Here is a 24101-nt window from a genome sequence, read left to right as displayed (position 1 = left end):
ATGTCATTCTAACCATTATTTTTCTTGTATTACCTACTTTACAGTTATTTATTATGATAGCTTTGTGTATATCACTTTGCTTTCCGTGGTAGAGACTTAACTATTTTGTCTTTGGTGAACTTTAGTCTATGATGACTGTGAAAAGATGGTCTCCAAATCTAGGAGCCACATCAATTGGAAAATCATGCATCCATCATCAACGGGGTATTAATATTTTTAATTATATCTTGGTGTCTTTTATTTTATAATTATAAACATTGAAAATAATTAACTTAAAATTATTTATTTCAAACATCAAATATTTGAAGTGGTGCTCCATTACCTAATCAAGTAATAAATAAAACTGATTAGGGATGAACAATGTGTGTTTTCATTTTAAATTATGTATCAACTTATGAACAATATTTTTGTATTTTAATTTTCAATGTAATGAATGGATGCTTATAACTTTATATAGTATTTCATTTTATTAGTATATCATTTTTTTATTATGAAAATATATTATGCTAAACAGATTCTTAAAAAAGTGATGGCTAAATTCCATTTATTTAGAATTAAAATAACGTCAGTAGAAAATGACGTATTATTTTTAGAATTTTATTATAATACTAATAGTTAAAAACGTCACATTATACCTTAATGAATTAAATTGCAATAGTTATGACTGACACTACTTACATATATAAACCACAACTTTAAACAAAGTGTTAAAGTGACGGGTGTTGTGGCAGGTAGTGTAAGACCGTCATATTAAACTTTGTCGCAGTCAGTTCTATGGCAGTTTGGGAAACTGGCACACGCGTTTATTGTGGCGTTTATAAACGACAGTTTATACGAAAATCACTGCCACCGTATACATCATTTTTTGTACTAACTCTAGTTCTGAATGTTCATAGTTACCCTACTAAACCTTTTCATGAATGTCCTGAGCGACTCTCCTTTCTCCTGGCAAATAATCACCAGAGCAATCAAAGTCAGGTGATGTGATCGACTTGTAGCAAACTACCCTCCACACTTAGACACCAAAGTTTTGAAGCAGTCAATCAAGTTCAGTGGGAGTCTAGTAGCTAAGGGTTCCTCCCTTCAAAGACGTGGGAAACACTCGACATAAGACAATGGTCTGAGGTATACAAACTCATTTCAGTCATAAAAATTCACATGTTCATCACGATCAGTCGTTCGTCCCATCATAACAATCAATAGCCCTTTCCACATGAGTGGGAGTTGAGCTCCTATGACATAGTCAATAAAGGGATGTCTTCAGGTGATGTCCTAGGTTTCGGTAATATAAAACGAATTGCTAAGTCGGGACTCAGCTATTGTCTTCTGCGGATGAGTGGCTGAAGGATCCCATCGGTGTTATTGCCACCAATAACACTGATGGAACCATCGGTGTTATTGCCACCAATAACACTGATGGAACCATCAGTGTTATTGCCACAAATAACACTGAAGGTACCTTCGGTGTTATTGCCACCAATAACACTGATGGTACCATCGGTGTTATTCCCACCAAAACACTGATGGTACCATCGGTCTTATTGCCACCAATAACACAGATGGTACCATCGGTCTTATTGCCACCAATAACACTGATGGTACCATCGGTCTTATTGCCACCAATAACACTGATGGTACCATATGTATTCTTGTCGCCAATAACACAGATGGTACCATCCGTATTTTGCCACTAATAACACGGATGGTACCATCCCTATTATTGCCAACAATAACACAGATGGTACCATTCGTATTATTGCCACCAATAACACGGATGGTCCCATCCGTATTATTGCAACCAAAAACATTGATGGTACCATCAGTATTATTCCCAACAATAGCACTGATGGTACCATCAGAATAATTGCCACCAATAGCACTGATGGTACCATCAGTATTATTGCCACCAATAGCACTGATGGTACCATCAATATAATGGCAACCAATAATACTTATGGAACCATCAATATTCTTGCCACCAATAACACTAAGGGTACTATCAATATTATTGCCACCAATAACACTGAGGGTACCATCAATATTATTACCACCAATAGCACTGATGGTACCGTCAATATTATTCCCACCAATAACACTGATGGTACCGTCAGTATTATTCCCACCAATAACACTCATGGTACCCTCAGTATTATTCCCACCAATAACACTGATGGTACCATCAGTTATATTCCCACCAATAACAATGATGGTACAATCAGTATTATTCGCACGAATAACACTGATGGTACCATCATTCTTATTCGCACGAATAACACTTATGGTACCATCAGTATCATTGCCACCAATAACAGTAATGGTACCAACAATATCATTGTCACCAATAACACTTATTGTACCATCAGTGTTATTGGTGGCACTAATACTGATTGTACCGTCAGTTTTATTGTCACCAATAACACTGATGGTACAATCAGGATTACTGCCACCAATAACCTTGATGGTACCATCACAATTATTGCCACGACCAATACTGATGATACCATCAGTTATATTCCCATCAATAGCATTAATGGTATCATCAGTATTGTTCCCACCAATACCACTGATGGTACCATCAATATTATTCCTACCTATACCACCGATGGTACACTCACTCTTATACTCACCAACAACACTGATGGTACCATCATTATTATTCCCACCAATAACACTGATGGTACCATCAGTATTATTCCCACCAATAACACTGATGCTACCATCAGTATTATTTCGAGGAATAACATTGATGGTACCATCTGTATTATTGCCATGAAAAAAACGGATGGTACCATAAGTTATATTCCCACCAATAACAATGATAGTAACATCAGTATTATTCCCACCAAAAACACTTATGGTACCATCATTATTATTCGCACGAATAACACTGATGGTACCATCAGTATTATTGCCACCAATAACACTGATGGTACCATATGTATTATTTTCACCAATAACACTGATGGTACCATCCGTATTATTGCCACTAATAACACGGATGGTACCAACGTATTATTGCCAACAATAACACGGATGGTACCATTCATATTATTGCCACCAATAAAACGGATTGTACCATTCGTATCATTGCCATCAATAACACTGATGGTACAATCAATATTATTCCCAGTAATAGCACTGATGGTACCATCAGAATAATTGCCACCAATAACACTGATGGTACCATCAGTATTATTGTCACCAATAGCACTTATGGTACCATCAGTATTATTTCCACCAATAGCACTGATGGTACCATCAGTATAATTGCAACCAATAATACTTATGGTACCATCAGTAGTCTTGCCACCAATATCACTAAGGGTACCATCAATATTATTGTCACCAATAACACTGAGGGTACCATCAATATTATTGCCACCAATAACACTCACGGTACCATCAGCATTATTGCAACAAATAACAGTGACGGTACCATCAATATTATTCCCACCAATAACACTGATGGTACCGTCAGTATTATTCCCACCAATAACACTGATGGTACAGTCAGTATTATTCCCACCAATAACACTGATGGTACCCTCAGTATTATTCCCAGCAATAACACTGATGGTACGCTCACTATTATTCCCACCACTAACACTGATGCTACCATCTGTATTATTTCCACCAATAAAACTCATGGTACTCTCAGTATTATTCCCACGAATTAAAATGATGGTACCATCAGTTATATTCCTACCAATAACAATGATGGTACCATCTGTATTATTCCCACCAATAACACTGATGGTACCATCATTATTATTCGCACGAATAACACTGATGGTACCATCTGTATCACTGCCACCAATAACAGTGATGGTACCAACAATATCATTGTCACCAATAATACTGATTGTACCATCAGTGTTATTGGTGGCAATAATCCTGATTGTACCATCAGTTTTATTGTCAACAATAACACTGATGGTACAATCAGGATTATTGCCACCAATAACCTTGATGATAGCATCACAATTATTGCCACGAACAATACTGATGATACCATCAGTTATATTCCCATCAATAGCATTGATGGTACCATCAGTATTGTTCCCACCAATACAATTGATGGTACCATCAACATTATTCTTACCAATACCACCTATGGTACCATCACTATTATTCCCACCAACAACACTAATGGTACCATCATTATTATTCCCACCAATAACACTGATGGTACCATCAGTATTATTGGCACCAATAACACTGATGGTACCATCTGTATTATTTCCACCAATAACACTGATGGTACCATTAGTATTATTCCCACGAATAAAACTGATGGTACCATCAGTTATATTCCCACCAATAACAATGATGGTAACATCAATATTATTGCAACCAATAACAGTGACGGTACCATCAATATTATTCCCACCAATAACACAGATGGTACCGTCAGTATTATTCGCACCAATAACACTGATGGTACCGTCAGTATTAATCCCACCAATAACATTGATGGTACCGTCAGTATTATTCCCACCAATAACCCTGATGATACCCTCAGTATTATTCCCACCAATAACACTGATGGTACCCTCAGTATTATTTAAATAAATAACACTGATGGTACCCTCAGTATTATTTAAATCAATAACACTGATCGTACCATCAGTATTATTCCCACCAATAACACTGATGGTACCCTCATTATTATTCCCACGAATAACACTGATGGTACCACCTGTATCATTGCCACCAATAATACTGATTGTACCAACAATATCTTTGTCACCAATAATACTGATTGTACCATCAGTGTTATTGGTGGCAATAATACTGATTATACAATCAATTTTATTGTCACCAATAACACTGATGGTACAATCAGGATTATTGCCACCAATAACCTTGATGGTACCATCACAATTATTGCCACGAACAATACTGATGCTACCATCAGTTATATTCCCATCAATAGCATGGATGGTACCATCAGTATTGTTCCCACCAATACCATTGATGGTACCATCAATATTATTCCTACCAATACCACCGATGGTACCATCACTATTAATCCCACCAACAACACTGATTGTACCATCATTATTATTCCCACCAATAACACTGATGGTACCATCAGTATTATTCCCACCAATAACACTCATGGTACCATCAGTATTATTCCCACGAATATAACTGATGGTACCCTCATTTATATTCCCACCAATAATAATGTTGGTAACATCAGTATTATTCCCACCAAAAACACTGATGGTACCATCATTATTATTCGCACGAATAACACTGATGGTACCATCAGTATTATTGCCACCAATAACACTGATGGTACCATATGTATTATTCTCACCAATAACACTGACGGTACCATCCGTATTATTGCCACTAATAACATTCATGGTACCATCCGTATTATTGCCAGCAATAACACGGATGGTACCATCCGTATTATTGCCAACAATAACACAGATGGGACCATCAGTATTATTCCCACCAATAGCACTGATGGTTCCATCAGAATAATTGCCACCAATTGCACTGATGGTACCATCAAAATAATTGCCACCAATAGCACTGATGGTACCATCAGTATTATTGCCACCAATAGCACTTATGGTACCATCAGTATTATTTCCACCAATAGCACTGATGGTACCATCAGTATAATTGCAACCAATAATACTTATGGTACCATCCGTATTATTTCCACCAATAGCACTGATGGTACCATTAGTATTATTCCCACGAATATAACTGATGGTACCCTCAGTTATATTCCTACCAATAATAATGTTGGTAACATCAGTATTATTCCCACCAAAAACACTGATGGTACCATCATTATTATTCGCACGAATAACACTGATGGTACCATATCTATTATTCTCACCAATAACACTGACGGTACCGTACGTATTATTGCCACTAATAACATTGATGGTACAATCCGTATTATTGCCAACAATAACACGGATGGTACCATCCGTATTATTGCCAACAATAACACGGATGGTACCATCCGTATTATTCCCACCAATAACACAGATGGTACCATCAGTATTATTCCCACCAATAGCACTGATGGTTCCATCAGAATAATTGCCACCAATTGCACTGATGGTACCATCAAAATAATTGCCACCAATAGCACTGATGGTACCATCAGTATTATTGCCACCAATAGCACTTATGGTACCATCAGTATTATTTCCACCAATAGCACTGATGGTAACATCAGTATAATTGCAACCAACAATACTTATGGTACCATCCGTATTATTTCCACCAATAGCACTGATGGTACCATCAGTATTATTCCCACGAATATAACTGATGGTACCCTCAGTTATATTCCCACCAATAATAATGTTGGTAACATCAGTATTATTCCCACCAAAAACACTGATGGTACCATCATTATTATTCGCACGAATAACACTGATGGTACCATATCTATTATTCTCACCAATAACACTGACGGTACCGTACGTATTATTGCCACTAATAACATTGATGGTACAATCCGTATTATTGCCAACAATAACACGGATGGTACCATCCGTATTATTGCCAACAATAACACGGATGGTACCATCCGTATTATTCCCACCAATAACACAGATGGTACCATCAGTATTATTCCCACCAATAGCACTGATGGTTCCATCAGAATAATTGCCACCAATTGCACTGATGGTACCATCAAAATAATTGCCACCAATAGCACTGATGGTACCATCAGTATTATTGCCACCAATAGCACTTATGGTACCATCAGTATTATTTCCACCAATAGCACTGATGGTAACATCAGTATAATTGCAACCAACAATACTTATGGTACCATCCGTATTATTTCCACCAATAGCACTGATGGTACCATCAGTATTATTCCCACGAATATAACTGATGGTACCCTCAGTTATATTCCCACCAATAATAATGTTGGTAACATCAGTATTATTCCCACCAAAAACACTGATGGTACCATCATTATTATTCGCACGAATAACACTGATGGTACCATCAGTATTATTGCCACTAATAACACTGATGGTACCATATGTATTATTCTCACCAATAACACTGACGGTACCATCCGTATTATTGCCACTAATAACATTGATGGTACCATCCGTATTATTGCCAACAATAACACGGATGGTACCATCCGTATTATTGCCAACAATAACACGGATGGTACCATCCGTATTATTCCCACCAATAACACAGATGGTACCATCAGTATTATTCCCACCAATAACACTGATGGTACCATCAGAATAATTGCCACCAATTGCACTGATGGTACCATCAAAATAATTGGCACCAATAGCACTGATGGTACCATCAGTATTATTGCCACCAATAGCACTTATGGTACCATCAGTATTATTTCCACCAATAGCACTGATGGTACTATCAGTATTATTTCCACCAATAGCACTGATGGTACCATCAGTATAATTGCAACCAATAATACTTATGGTACCATCCGTATTCTTGCAACCAATAACAGTAAGGGTACCATCAGTATTATTGCCACCAATAACACTGAGGGTACCATCAATATTATTGCCACCAATAACACTAACGGTACCATCAGTATTATTGCAACCAATAACAGTGACGGTAGCATCAATATTATTCCCACCAATAACACTGATGGTACTGTCAGTATTATTCCCACCAATAACACTGATGGTACCCTCAGTATTATTCCCACCAATAACACTGATGGTAACATCAGTATTATTTCCACCAATAACACTGATGGTACCATCAGTATTATTCCCACGAATTAAAATGATGGTACCATCAGGTATATTCCCACCAATAACAATGATGGTACCATCAATATTATTCCCACCAATAACACTAATGGTACCCTCATTATTATACACACGAATAACACTGATGGTACCATCTGTATCTTTGCCACCAATAACACTGATTGTCCCAACAATATCATTGTCACCAATAACACTGATGGTACAATCAGGATTATTGCCACCAATAACCTTGATGGTACCATCACAATTATTGCTACGAACAATACTGATGATATCATCAGTTATATTCCCGTCAATAGCATTGATGGTACCATCAGTATTGTTCCCACCTATACCATTGATGGTACCATCAATATTATTCTTACCAATACCACCGATGATGCCATCACTATTAATCCCACCAAAAACACTGATTGTACCATCATTATTTTTCCCACCAATAACACTGATGGTACCATCAGTATTATTCCCACCAATAACACTGATGGTACCATCAGTATTATTCCCACCAATATAACTGATGGTACCCTCAGTTATATTCCCACCAATAACAATGATGGTAACATCAGTATTATTCCCACCAAAAACACTGATGGAACCATCATTATTATTCGCACGAATAACACTAATGGTACCATCAGTATTATTGCCACCAATAACACTGATGGTACCATATGTATTATTCTCACCAATAACACTGACGGTACCATCCGTATTATTGCCAACAATAACACGGATGGTACCATCCGTATTATTGCCACCAATAACACGGATGGTACCATCCGTATTATTGCCACCAATAACACAGATGGCACCATCAGTATTATTCCCACCAATAGCACTGATGGTACCATCAGAATAATTGCCACCAATAGCACTGATGGTATCATCAGTATTATTGCCACCAATAGCACTTATGGTACCATCAGTATTATTTCCACCAATAGCACTGATGGTACCATCAGTACTATTTCCACCAATAGCACTGACGGTACCATCAGTACTATTTCCACCAATAGCACTGATGGTACCATCAGTATAATTGCAACCAATAATACTTATGGTACCATCCGTATTGTTGCCACCGATAACACTCAGGGTACCATCCGTATTATTGCCACCAATAACACTGAGGGTACCATCAATATTATTGCCACCAATAACACTCACGGTACCATCAGTATTATTGCAACCAATAACAGTGACGGTACCATTAATATTATTCACACAAATAACACTGATGGTACTGTCAGTATTATTCTCACCAATAACACTGATGGTACCGTCAGTATTATTCCCACCAATAACACTGATGGTACCCTCAGTATTATTCCCACCAATAACATTTATGGTACCATCAATATTATTTCCGCCAATAACACTGATGGTACTATTAGTATTATTCCCACGAATTAAAATGATGGTACCATCAGTTATATTCCCACCAATAACAATGATGGTACCATAAGTATTATTCCCACCAATAACACTGATGGTACCATCATTATTATTCGCACGAATAACGTTGATGGTACCATCAATATGATTGCCACCAATAACACTGATGGTACCAACAGTATCATTGTCACCAATAATACTGATTGTACCATCAGGATTATTGCCACCAATAACCTTGATGATACCATCACAATTATTGCCACGAACAATACTAATGATACCATCAGTTATATTCCCATCAATAGCATTGATTGTACCATCAGTATTGTTCCCACCAATACAATTAATGGTACCACCAACATTATTCCTACCAATACCACCGATGGTACCAACACTATTATTCCCACCAACAACACTGATGGTACCATCATTATTATTCCCACCAATAACACTGATGGTACCATCAGTATTATTCCTACCAATAACACTGATGGTTCCATCAGTATTATTTCCACTAATAGCACTGATGGTACCAACAATATTACTGCCACCAATAGCACTGATGGTACCATCAATATAATTGCAACCAATAATATTTATGGTACCATCAATATTCTTGCCACCAATAACACTAAGGGTACCATCAATATTATTGCCACAAATAACACTGAGGGTAGCATCAATATTATTCCCACCAATAAAATTGATGGTATCGTCAGTATTATTCCCACCAATAACACTGATGGTACCCTCAGTATTATTCCCACCAATAACACTGATGGTACCCTCGGTATTATTCCCACCAATAACACTCATGGTACCATCAGTATTATTTCCACCAATAACACTGATGGAGCCATAAGTATTATTCCCAGCAGTTATATTCCCACCAATAACAATGATGGTACCATCAGTATTATTTCCAGCAATAACACTGATGCTACCATCATTATTATTCGCACGAATAACACTGATGGTACCATCAGTATCATTGCCACCAATAACACTAATGGTACCAACAGTATCATTGTCACTAATAACACTGATTGTACCATCAGTGTTATTGGTGGCAATAATACTGATTGTACCATCAGTTTTATTGTCACCAATAACACTGATGGTACAATCAGGATTACTGCTACCAATAACCTTGATGGTACCATCACAATTATTCCCACGAATAATATTGATGATACCATCAGTTATATTCCCATCAATAGCATTGATGGTATCATCAGTATTGTTCACACCAATACCACTGATGGTACCATCAATATTATTCCTACCAATACCACCGATGGTACCATCACTATTATTCCCACCAACAACACTGATGGTACCATCATTATTATTCCCATCAATAACACTGATGGTACCATCAGTATTATTCGCACCAATAACACTGATGCTACCATCAGTATTACTTCCAGCAATAACTCTGATGGTACCATCATTATTATTCCCACGAAAAAAACGGATGGTACCATAAGTTATATTCCCACCAATAACAATGATGGTAACATCAATATTATTCCCACCAAACACACTGATGATACCATCATTATTATTCGCACGAATAACACTAATGGTAGCAACAGTATAATTGCCACCAATAACACTGATGGTACCATATGTATTATTGTCACCAATAACACTGATGGTACAATCCGTATTATTGCCACTAATAACACGGATGGTACCATTCGTATTATTGCCACCAATAACACGGATGGTACCATTCGTATTATTGCCACCAATAACACTGATGTTACAATGAGTATTATTCCCACCAATAGCACTGATGGTAGCATCAGAATAATTGCCACCAATAGCTCTGATGGTACCATCGGTATTATTGCCACCAATAACACTTATGGTACCATCAGTAATATTTCCACCAATAGCACTGATGGTACCAACAGTATTATTGCCACCAATAGCACTGATGGTACCATCAGTATAATTGCAACCAATATTACTTATGGTACCATCAGTATTCTTGCTACCAATAACACTAAGGGTACCATCAGTATTATTGCCACCAATAACACTGAGGGTACCATCAATATTATTGCCACCAATAACACTAACGGTACCATCAGTATTATTGCAACCAATAACAGTGACGGTACCATCAATATTATTCCCACCTATAACACTGATGGTCCCGTCAGTATTATTCCCACCAACAACACTGATGGTACCCTCAGTCTTATTCCCACCAATAACACTGATGGTACACTCAGTATTATTCCCACCAATAACACTCATGGTACCATCAGTATTATTTCCACCAAAAACACTGATGGTACGATCAGTATTATTCCCACGAATTAAAATGATGGTACCATTAGTTATATTCCCACCAATAACAATGATGGTACCATCAGTATTATTCCCACCAATAACACTGATGGTACCATCGTTATTATTCGCACGAATAACACTGATGGTACCATCTGTATCATTGCCACCAATAACACTGATGGTACCAACAGTATCATTGTCACCAATAATACTGATTGTACCATCAATGTTATTGGTGTCAATAATACGGATTGTACAATCTGTTTTATTGTCACCAATAACACTGATGGTACAATCAGGATTATTGCCAGCAATAACCTTGATGGTACAATCACAATTATTGCCACGAACAATACTGATGATACCATCAGTTATATTCCCATCAATAGCATTGATGGTACCATCAGTATTGTTCCCACCAATACCATTGATGGTACCATCAGCATTATTCCTAGCAATACCACCGTTGGTACCATCACTATTATTCCCACCAACAACATTGATGGTACCATCATTATTATTCCCACCCATAACACTGATGGTACCATCAGTATTATTCCCACCAATAGCACTGTTGGTACCATCAGTATTTTTTCCACCAATAACACTGATGGTACCATCAGTATTATTCCCACGAATAAAACTGATGGTACCATCAGTTATATTCCCACCAATAACAATGATGGTAACATCAGTATTATTGCAACCAATAACAGTGACGGTACCATCAATATTATTCCCACCAATAACACTGATGGTAGCGTCAGTATTATTCCCACCAATAACACTGATGGTATCGTCAGTATTATTCCCATCAATAACACTGATGGTACCCTCAGTATTATTCCCACCAATAACACTAATGGTACCATCAATATTATTTCCACCAATAACATTGATGGTACCATCAGTATTATTCCCAGGAATTAAAATGATGGTACCATCAGTTATATTCCCACCAATAACAATGATGGTACCATCAGTATTATTCCCACCAATAACACTGATGGTACCATCATTATTCTTTGCACGAATAACACTGATGGTACCATCTGTATCATTGCCACCAATAACACTGATGGTACCAACAGTATCATTGTCACCAATAATACTGATTGTACCATCAGTGTTATTGGTGGCAATAATACGGATTGTACAATCAGTTTTATTGTCACCAATAACACTGATGGTACAATCAGGATTATTGCCACCAATAACCTTGATGGTACCATCACAATTATTGCCACGAACAATACTAATGATACCATCAGTTATATTCCCATCAATAGCATTGATGGTACCATCAGTATTGTTCCCACAAATACCATTGATGGTACCATCAGTATTGTTCCCACCAATACCATTGATGGTACCATCAATATTATTCCTACCAATACCACCGATGGTACCTTCACTATTAATGCCACCAACAACACTGATGGTACCGTCATTATTATTCCCACAAATAACAAGGGGTCCAAGCCCAAAGAATTACTAGGAGCATGGCAAGAGCTTTGGGACAAGAGTATAATAAGATGGCTCTTCTTATTTCTTTTATAGAATAGGGGTACGAATGTAATAAATAGGTTTTAGTAGTAAGGGAGGTTAGGCGGGAATGTAGATAGGAGTTAGGAGGTGCCAAACTAGGAAGGAAAGTCACACTTCTTTCATGGTGTAGTTGGCGCCGAAATTCCATCAGCATTTGTGTTTCATTTAGCTTGCATTTTCAGCACCTCTTAGGGTATAAATAAGGTGCTTGTCTTTGTATTTTTCATATTGGAATTTTATAGTAGAGAGACTATACTCAAATTTGGAGAGAAATTGTGAGTCTTGCGTCTTCTTCTTCCTTTGCCTTATCTTGTGAGCAATGGTGAGGTTCAAGTGGCGGCACTCCATCACTTATCTTGGATCAAGGAACCAAGTGGCGTCAAGTGTTCTTCTAATTCTCAAAATTCAGCAAACTCCTTCTATAAGTGTTCTTCCTTCATGTTCTTTCAATTCCATTCGGTAGATGAGCTTTGCTTGTTATTTCCTTTCATTTGTACCGATTAGAATTATATTTCCAGCTTTGTTTTGTATAATCTGTTCGGTGCAGTTTCATTCATTTCCATTTTCTGTTCGGTTTATCTTTTATGTTCTTCCATTCTTTGTGTTTTGATTCCATTTGACAATATATGGACTTCCATATGAGTCTTGGTTGGTGCTAAGTCTTGGTGAGTTCTTGAATTAGAACCTTGATCCAATTCTAAGTAAAGTGCCATTTATGACCAGCTCAAGTTGCTCCTAAGAAAGTCAAAGAATCATGTATTCTTCTTGTCACATTCACATCAGTTATATTCCCACCAATAACAATGATGGTAACATCAGTATTATTCCCACCAAAAACACTGATGGTATCATTATTATTATTCTTACGAATAACACTGATGGTACCATCAGTATTATTGCCACCAATAACACTGATGGTACCATCAGTATTATTGCCACCAATAACACTGATGGTACCATCCATATTATTGCCACTAATAACACGGATCGTACCATCCGTATTATTGCCACTAATAACACGGATGGTACCATCCGTATTATTGCCAACAATAACACGGATGGTACCATTCGTATTATTGCCACCAATAACACTGATGGTACCATCAGTATTATTGCCACTAATAGCACTGATATCAGTGCTATTAGTGGCAATAATACTGATGGAACCATCAGTGCTATTGGTGGCAATTATTCTGATGGTACCATCAGTATTATTTCCACCAATAGCACTGATGGTACCATCAGTATAATTGCAACAAATAATACTTATGGTACCATCAGTATTCTTCCCGCCAATAATACTAAGGGTACGATCAGTATTATTGCAACCAATAACACTGAGGGTACCATCAATATTATTGCCACCAATAACACTGACGGTACCATCAGTATTATTCCAACCAATAATAGTGACGGTAACATCAATATTATTCCCACCAATAACACTGATGGTACCGTCAGTATTATTCCCACCAATAACACTGATGGTACCGTCAGTATTATTCCCACCAATAACACTGATGGTACCCTCAGTATTATTCCCACCAATAACACTGATGATACCATCAGTATTATTTCCACCAATAACACTGATGGTACCATCAATATTATTCCCACGAATTAAACTGATGGTACCAGCAGTTATATTCCCACGAATAACAAAGATGGTACCATCAGTATTATTCCCAACAAAAACACTGATGGTACCATCATTATTATTCGCACGAATAACACTAAAGGTACCATCAGTATCATTGCCACCAATAAAACTGATGGTACCAATAGTATCATTGTCACCAATAATACTGATTACAATCAGTATTATTGCCACCAATAACACTGATTGTACAATCAGGATTATTGCGACCAATAACCTTGATGGTACCATCAGAATTATTGCCACGAAGAATACTGATGATACCATCAGTTATATTCCCATCAATAGCATTGATGGTACCATCAGTATTGTTCCCACCAATACCACTAATGGTACCATCAATATTATTCCTACCAATACCACCGATGGTACCATCACTATTTGATGGAGGAGGGCCAAGCACATCTCACCATGGAAGCCAAGACCCAAAGCTAGACCGTGATGAGCGTCTTGACTCAAGGAAGGAGCGTCTAGGACGTGATGAGGGAAGGCTACACATGGAGCGTCTAGGAGGAGACCTAGACCGTCTAGGCCCTATTACAACGTCAATGGCTAAGCACATTCACGCCCACTTGGATGAAGCCACGGATGGAAGAGAGAAAGCCTTGTACATGTTACATGGAGGCCCATTAGGGGTGCTTAGTAATTAGAGTAGTGTTAGAAAGCAGAAATGAGTGAACATTCTAGAACTTGTTAGTTGGCCGGTCATGAGCATGTGCCTTGTCATTGTGCATTTCATTTGGCTCTCATTTCATTAGGCATTAGCTTAGTTTTTACGGCCCTATAGCCTATAAATAGGGAGGCCATCTCTTGTATTTTTCAAGATTATTGTGAGTAAAGTTATGCTGTCATTTTTGTGCCAAGCTTTGCTTCTACCTAGATTCTAGGATCTAATCTTCACACACTTCACCTTTCCTTGGGCTGGCCGAACCTCCCAACTTTCATACATACCATGCACCTTCAAGATCACCATAGCTCTTAGGAGGATCTTGCACACACATCCGTGGCTTCCGCACCATCCTTTACATGATTCAAGAAGAACTTCATGAATTTTCCATCACTATTATTCCCACCAACAACACTGATTGTACAATCATTATTATTCCCACCAATAACACTGATGGTACCATCAGTATTATTTCCTCCAATAACACTGATGGTACCTGTACCGTCCCGTATTAGGGCGTTGACTAAGTCAAAGTCAACGACTGGAAAATCAAAGTCAACTCAAGGTGTCGCCCAGGTGTAGAGACGCCAAGAGGAAGCGTCGCCAAGGCAGGACAAGGCGTCGCCTGGGTGGAGGCGTCGCCAAGGCAAGGCGTCGCCTGGGTAGAGGCGTCGCCCAACCAGGGCGTCGCCAGATCAAACAGTGTAAAAGCAAGGCAACCACGGTGTGGTTCCCCGATACCCATGGGTAGGAAAGACCATGGAGGGAGCGACGCCGTGGGAGAGCCTCAGGACCCGATATCTCGGGAAAGTGATAAAGAGAAGGAAAAGGTGGCTTCAAGGCCATAGTGATAGTACCAGTGAAGGGCAGCCTGACTCGTGAAGTACCCCTACCGCCCCAGAGACGCCTTCGGGACAGATACGACCCAAGAGGAAGGTCACGCCCAGGATAACCGGGTGCAGGGTGCGAGAGGAAGGCAGATACGCTCTCAGAGTAAGTGGCTAGATACTTGGGGGCATGAGTTGGCACCCAAAAAGCCACCCCTAGCGCAGTAGCACTCCCAAGCAGGAGGACTCACACGTAGAAACGTCCCCAGATGGGTAGAAACGCCCCCAAATGGGGTCATGCCGTCGTGAGGCCCTCTACGTGTACGACAGCCATGCCAGAATGGAAACACCCTCTAGTCAGGTGCCAGGTAATTAAAGATATTCAATACAGTTTCCCTTTCGAGCATTCTGGTACTATTAGGGCTCCCAAGCGTTTCAACGTCTTAAATGCGCTACGTTTCGTAATTAAGCGCTTTAAAGAGTGCGTTACGTTAGAGATTAAAAGCGCTTTAAGGCGCTTTAAATGCTGGGCAGTTTAAATAGCGCTGGGAATGTCGGAAAAAGGGTTGGAACCTTTGGCAAACTTACGAGAAACTCTTTGGTGGCTTGCCCGTGCTTTAAGGTTATGTACAAGTGACCGGAGAATATTTTTGCCTAAAGGAGACAACACACACACAGATACACAGTTCTTTTATCACCTTCAGAGTGCCACACGCGGTGCTCAGATACGTGGGTGGACAGTTTTTTGGTGTTTCTTGCTGGCTGACTTGAGCGTCGGAGTGCAAACGGCCGCTAGGGCGCCTCTTTGTCCTCTTTTTTGCAGGAATTCACAGGCAATCAGTGGGAAGGAGTCCTTAGCTGACGGTTGAGGTCGCGCACGAAGACGTCCCGGTCAACCGGACGGAACATTTGGCGCCCACCGTGGGGCCCGATATAAAACATCAGTCCCATCACAAGTTCGAGGAAAATTTACCAAGCTACAGTAACGTTGAAGGAGGTTGGAGTGACAATGGCCCCCACCAGACGAAGAGCAGCGTGCGCAGCCCCAGCAGACCTATCCATGCAGCAGGTCCTGGAAATAATGAGGGGGCTGCAGCAGGACATGGTGGATTCGAAGATGGAGCAGGAGCGCATGCAGGCAGATCTTGACGCCTCGCATGAGCGCAACGAAGAGCTCCACCGTGTGAATGAGGAGTTGCGCCAGGGCCTGAGAAACGATCGGAGGCGGCCTGGACAGGACTAGATGGAGAACCATTCCCCACCAAGGGAGTTTTCCACTCCTTTCTCGCAAGAGATCCTAGATGCAGCGATCCCGAACACGTTCGCGGGACCCAAGGTAATCTTCACTGGGATGGAGGACCCAGAGACGCACCTCGCTGCATTTCACACACAGATGGTCCTGATAGGCGGTTCTGATGCTGCCAAGTGCAAGCTCTTCATGAGCACCCTGACCGGGACGGCTATGGACTGGTTCATTAGCCTCCCCGAGGGCCATATCACATCTTTCCGCCAGTTGTTGCGGTTATTCAGAGAACAGTATTTGGCCAACAAGGCCCCGCCGCCGGTCTCTTACGACCTGTTTGACGTGAAGCAGTATCAGGGGGAGACCCTCAAGGAGTATATCAATCGCTTCGGGGCCCAGGTCGTGAAGGTTGGTACAACAGAGGAGCCTATGATCGTGTACGCATTTGTGAAAGGCGTATGCCCCGGCCCCTTTGGAGAATCTATTATCCGCAATCGCCCTAGGACTTTTGCTGAATTACGGCGTAGGGCGGTAGAGCATATTCCTTCGGAAGGGGAGGTATGTGTGAAGCGCACCAGCGCCGTGCCCTCACGCCCGAGGGGACCGGCGCGAGTTCAACCCGTCAGAGTCAATGAGACCACGACGGGAAGAAAGAAGCCAGAGGCGAGACGCCCCTACGAAGCCAGAAAGCCCCAGCCCCGGGGTCCCGCAGGAGGCGAACGCCCCGCCAGAGAAAGAGCAAGACCGGCGAGGTACAACTTCGTAGTTGAGTTGAAGGATTTGATTGCCGTGCCCAACATAGCTGAGAGGCTGAGGCGACCGGCGAAGACCGACAAGGTGTTAGGGCCCCATAAAGACTCTTGGTGCGAATTCCACGAGGCTTTCGGGCACCAAATCGGCAATTGCCTGTCGTTGGGCTACCAGCTAGATGAGCTGGTGAGGACTGGGTTTTTGAAAGATTATGTCGCAGAGTCCAACACGACCGCCACCCTGCCGCCGCCGGCAGATGAGCCAGCACACGAGATGCCCGTGCTTGGCGAGGTCCACACCATTGCTGGAGGTTTTTCCGGCGGAGGACCCACCGCCTCCCAGCGGAAGAAATACGCGAGGGGGGTGAATTCAATCGAAGAGAGGCTCTCGGGGGAGCCCTGGGAGTCAGATATTGTGTTCACAAGAAGAGACCTCCGAGATGTGGTGCCCCATGACAACGATCCCGTTGTCATCTCAGTCGTCACGGCTGGAAGGAAGGTCCACAGAGTGCTTGTTGATCAAGGAAGCTCGGCAGACGTCATGTTTCTGTCGACCTTTAATAAGTTACGGTTGTCCCCCGATCTGCTGAGTCCCTATACGGGATGCTTGTATGGGTTTGGGGATAACCAGATAGAGGTCCGGGGGTACCTGGAGTTGAGGACTACGTTCACAGACGGAGAGGCCTCCCGTACAGAGAGCATTCGGTACCTCGTCGTGAACGCCAATTCTGCCTACAATATTTTGCTGGGCAGACCGGCGTTAAACCGTCTGAGTGCAGTATCCTCCACCCGTCACATGAAGATGAAGCTACCGGACCTCAGTGGCCGGGTGATAGTCATCAGATCAGACCAGGAGGAGGCGAGGAAATGCTACGAAAACAGCCTGAAGACGAAGAGAGGCGTTTTCATGGTGTACGAACGTCCGCCGAGCGCGGACGCAACGATGATTGAGGCGACGCCCGCTGGGCTGACGCTTAAAGAGGCCATAGCAGAAAGGGTGATGCCCGAAGCAGATGTGCCAATGGAGGAGGCGCCCGTGGAAGAGGCGGTGCCCCCCGAAGAAGCGGCGCCCGCCGAAGATGATAATAGGGAGCAACCTGCAGCTAACACCCTAGAAAGGGAGATTGGCGGCAAAGCTTTCAAGTTAGGAAGCTCGCTAAGTCCAGAAGAACAGGAAGGGGTGGCAGAAGTGATTTCGCGCCACCTGGATGCCTTCGCATGGTCCGCCTCGGATATGCCGGGTATCAACCCCGATTTCCTGTGTCACCACTTCAGCATGGACGCCACGGTCCGCCCCGTGCGTCAGAGAAGGAGGAAGTTCAATGAGTAGCGACAACAGGTGGTGAAAGACGAAACGCAGAAGCTGCTGAGTGCTGGCCACATTAGGGAGATTCAGTACCCTGAGTGGCTCGCCAACGTCGTCTTGGTGAAAAAGGCGAACGGAAAGTGGAGAATGTGCGTTGACTTCACGGACCTGAACAAGGCGTGCCCAAAGGATTTCTATCCGTTGCCCAGCATCGACGCCCTAGTGGACAGCGCGTCTGGCAGCAAGGTGTTAAGCTTCCTGGACGCCTTCTCAGGGTATAACCAAATCAAGATGCACCCCAGAGACGAGAGCAAGACTGCGTTCATGACTGAAACATGCAGTTATTGCTATAAGGTGATGCCCTTCGGGCTCAAAAATGCGGGCGCCACGTACCAGAGGTTAATGGACAAGGTCCTGGCGCCAATGCTTGGGAGGAACGTATACGCCTACGTAGACGACATGGTGGTGGCGTCGTAGAACAGGGTGCAGCACATGGCAGACTTGGAGGAGTTGTTCAACACAATATCCAAATACCGCCTCAAGTTGAACCCCGAGAAGTGTGTTTTCGGGGTAGAGGCCGGTAAATTCTTCGGTTTTCTGCTCACCGAGAGGGGGATAGAGGCGAACCCCGACAAATGTGCGGCTATTATCGCCATGCGGAGTCCGACATCGGTAAAGGAGGTTCAACAGTTGACAGGGCGGATGGCGGCGCTCTCGAGGTTTGTTTCCGCCGGAGGAGAAAAGGGGCACCCGTACTTCCAGTGCCTCAAGAGAAACAGTCGCTTTGCATGGACTGAGGAATGCGAAGCGGCTTTCGTTAAGTTGAAGGATTACCTGGCGACGCCTCCAGTTCTCTGCAAACCGGTAACGGGCGTGCCCCTCCGGTTGTATTTTACTGTAACAGATAGGGCCATCAGTTCTGTGTTGGTCCAAGAGCAGGACCAGAGTCAGAAGCCCATCTACTTTGTAAGCAAGGCCTTACAGGGAGCTGAGACAAGGTACCAAGCACTGGAGAAGGCGGCGCTGGCGGTAGTGTTCTCGGCTAGGAGGCTCCGTCATTACTTTCACAGTTTTACGGTGGTGGTAATGACCAACCTCCCCATACAGAAGGTGCTGCAGAAGCCCGATGTGGCAGGAAGAATGGTACGCTGGGCAGTGGAACTGTCAGAATTCGATATACAGTATGAGCCTAGAGGATCCTTCAAAGGGCAGGTGTACGCGGATTTTGTAGCAGAACTTTCGCCCGGAGGTGAGCAAGAGGTGGAAGCGAGTTCACAGTGGCTGCTCTCGGTTGATGGCTCCTCAAACCAGCAAGGGAGTGGTGCGGGAATAGTGCTGGAAGGACCCGACGGCATACTGATCGAGCAGGCCTTGCGTTTTGCCTTCAAGGCAAGTAACAACCAAGCAGAATATGAAGCCCTGATTGCAGGAATGCTCTTGGCCAAGGAGATGGGCGCACAGAACCTCCTAGTGAAGAGCGACTCCCAGTTGATTACGGGGCAGGTGTCGGGTGAGTTCCAGGCGAAGGACCCCCAGATGGCGGCGTATCTAAAATACGTCCAGTTGCTGAAAGGGGCATTCAACGCTCTTGAGTTAATACACGTCCCGAGGGAGCAGAATGCCAGAGCTGACCTGCTCGCAAAGCTGACCAGCTCAGGCAAGGGGGGTAGATAGAGGACAGTGATCCAGGAGACCCTCAAAGCTCCGCGTCGATTCGTGGAAGACAACAGGGTGGATGTCCTCCAGATTTATGCATCAAGGGGAAGGCCGAGGAGTCATTCCTCATTAACCCAAGATAGGCAGAGGGCGCCCCGCATCAGTATGTACGCGGGTGCGTCTGAGGAAGAGCAGATGCAAGTTTGTGTCCTGTCCACGGGAGACACCTGGATGACGCCTTATAAACGATACCTGGCGGATGGGGCCCTTCCAGTGGACCCTGAAGAGGGTAAGAAAATCAAAAGGAACGCCGCAAGATATACCTTGGTGGATGGGGTGCTGTTCAGACACGGTTTCACTCACCCTATCCTAACATGCGTCAGTGGCGATGAGTGCACCAGGATAATGGCGGAGCTACATGAAGGCATCTGCGGAAGCCATGTAGGAGGGAGGTCCCTAGCCTCCAAGGTAATACGCGCAGGTTTCTTCTGGCCAACAGTGAAAGAGGATTGCGCACGGCACGCCCAGCGATGTAAGCAATGCCAAAAGCACGCCGACTGGCACAAGGCGCCGCCAGAAGAGTTGCGGTCCATATACAGCCCGTGGCCTTTCCACACATGGGGAATTGACATCTTGGGCCCTTTCCCACTGGCAATCAGGCAGATGAAATATCTGATCGTCGCCATAGAATACTTCACTAAGTGGATAGAGGCAGAGCCCGTGGCACAAATCACTGCGCATAAGGTACAGCATTTTGTGTGGAGAAACATCGTGTGTCGCTTTGGCGTACCCAGGCGCCTGATATCTGACAACAGGACCCAGTTCACCAGTCAGCAGTTGAGAAATCTGTGCGCTGAAGTGGGAATCAAGCAAGTGTTCGCGTCGGTCGAACACCCCCAGACCAATGGACAAGTAGAGTCAGCAAACAGAGTTCTGCTGAGGGGGTTAAAAAGAAGGTTAGAGAAGGCCAAAGGGGCGTGGGCGGAAGAGGTGCCAAGGATTGTATGGGCATACCACACCACGCCCCAATCCTCTACTATGGAGACGCCGTTCAGTTTGGTGTATGGGTCGGACGCGATGATTCCAGTAGAAATACACGAAAGCTCACCGCGTTTTCAAAACTTTGTGGTGGAGGAATCTAATGAGGAGAGACGGGTAAACCTGGATCTGCTAGAAGAGGCCAGGGAAGAAGCTAGAATAAAAGCTGAAGCGATGAAGAGAAGAGTGGAGCGACAATATAGCTCTAAAGTAAAGCCACGACAGTTTCAGGTGGGCGACCTGGTGATGAGGAAAGCTCACCCTTACGAGTTGGAGAATAAGCTGTCTCCCAAGTGGACCGGGCCCTTCAGAGTTACTGAGGCTAAGGGCAACGGTTCGTACAACCTGGAGACTTTAGATGGAGGCCCTATCCCGCGCAGTTGGAATGCAGCCAACTTAAAATTTTATTTCAGTTAACCTATGTAAGCAGCATGTAACAATTTAGTTGAAGGGGACGCTCTTTTTCCCTTTCGGGGGTTTTTTAATGAGGTCACCCTAATAAATGGAAAAACCAGTTGAGAAAAAGAAGTGCCTTGGTTTTAGCCTTTATTTTTCCTTGTTAGAAGTAATGTGATGCGCCGCCTAGGCCATGGCGTCGCCAAGGAAGAAGGCGTCGCCTAGGTCTTGGCGTCGCCCAGAAAAAGGCGTCGCCCAAGTAAAAGCATGCATCGTTGGCAGAACGAGACGAAAGGAAGTCGCGCGATATATGAAGCATATGCAAAGTAAAGTGGCGTTGTAAAGAATTATGATATTGAAAAGTTGTTGTTACAAGCAATGTTCAGTACAAAATGCAAAAACACAAACAAGCCACTTCTCAGCGCTCATCAGAGTCATCACTGGAGGAAGGCGAAGCCCCTTTCCCAGCCCGCAGCGCTCGAGTAAGTCGTGTCCTCTTTTCTTGGCTTATTTTCGAACCTGCACAAAGGGAACAGATGTATTAGAGACACAGTGAAGAAAGACAGGCACAGTTAGAAAGTAACGAAGGCCGAAGTTGCCTAAGGCAGTGGTTCTTACTTATGTACTTCTCAAGAGTCCTAGCGTTGAACTCCAAGCTGATCACCGTAGCAGAGTCAAAGCCTCCCGCCTCAGCAAGAATCCGGCAAGCTATTTGATCACTTGGAGCCAGATTCTTGAGGGGTTTGGCTTTGAGGGCCTTTTCCTCTCTCACCCAGTATAGTGGAAACCCATCCAGAGCGTCGGGAACAAGATCAGTACAGCAGATCTTGAAGAACCGGCCTTTCCACCCGGTGAACGAGCTTTGGAAGGGTGTAAGAGAACCCTCCGGGCACATTACTGAGAGTTACCCAGAGGTTGTGTCTCTGTCTCTTCACCTCAAAAAAGTGAAGAAAGAGGTCAACCGAGGGTGCACAACCCAGAAACCCAAAGAGGACATCGAAGGCCTTGACAAAGGCCCAGCTGTTGGGGTATAACTGGGCTGGAGCCACTTGATCTCCGTCAGCATTCCTTCTCGAACCAGGAGAAGGGTAAGCGCACCCCGATGGTCTTGAACACCACCTGGTAAAAGTAAAAGAAAGGGACCCCGTTGTTGGCCCGTTCGTCTCCACACACTGGCTCCCCCAAGTGCAAGGGAGCACAGCGATGTCGTCATCGTGCCTCCTCGCGAAGGCCCGGTGGTCGTAAGAACACAACTCCCCTTTGTGTTCCCGTACGGCCCTGGTGGAGAGCAAGCATGAACACTCATCAAGAAGTTCGCTCGAGGCCCAAGGGTACAAGTCTTTGGGACGGACCCTGGGGGAAGCATCGTGAGAAGACATTCTTTAGCAAGATCAGGACGGCAGAAATGCAAGGGTTGAGCGAGGGGAGCGAAGGTTAGAACAGCCCTTCGACAGAGAAGAAGGGTGCAAGAAAGGGTGCAAGAAGAAAGAACGCAAGTAGGTTATGAGAAGTGAGAAAACGATGAAGATAGTTCCAGAGC

General features: G+C 43.1%; 1 protein-coding gene and 1 long non-coding RNA gene across 2 annotated transcripts; both read right to left on the bottom strand.

The window, feature by feature from the left end:
- Nucleotides 1-1316: 1316 nt before the first annotated feature.
- Nucleotides 1317-15698, bottom strand: LOC137815519 (uncharacterized). Its single transcript, XM_068618635.1, has 14 exons — nucleotides 15631-15698; nucleotides 14829-15029; nucleotides 13944-14503; nucleotides 12344-12883; nucleotides 12165-12261; nucleotides 11433-12045; nucleotides 7746-11378; nucleotides 4265-7685; nucleotides 3714-4111; nucleotides 3606-3619; nucleotides 3010-3498; nucleotides 2239-2923; nucleotides 1603-2142; nucleotides 1317-1520 (listed from the first exon to the last, which is right to left on the bottom strand). Exons 1-14 carry the CDS (start codon nucleotides 15696-15698, stop codon nucleotides 1317-1319), a joined length of 11463 nt encoding a protein of 3820 aa, XP_068474736.1.
- Nucleotides 15699-22893: 7195 nt separating this feature from the next.
- LOC137815444 (uncharacterized) lies at nucleotides 22894-23328 on the bottom strand. Its single transcript, XR_011081746.1, has 2 exons — nucleotides 23180-23328; nucleotides 22894-23080 (listed from the first exon to the last, which is right to left on the bottom strand). It is a non-coding gene; the product is annotated as an uncharacterized lncRNA (long non-coding RNA).
- Nucleotides 23329-24101: the final 773 nt, after the last annotated feature.

The sequence above is a fragment of the Phaseolus vulgaris genome, chromosome 1 (assembly GCF_000499845.2).
Source record: "Phaseolus vulgaris cultivar G19833 chromosome 1, P. vulgaris v2.0, whole genome shotgun sequence".
Classification (NCBI taxonomy): Eukaryota; Viridiplantae; Streptophyta; class Magnoliopsida; order Fabales; family Fabaceae; genus Phaseolus; species Phaseolus vulgaris.
This window is presented reverse-complemented; position numbering and strand designations above follow the sequence as displayed.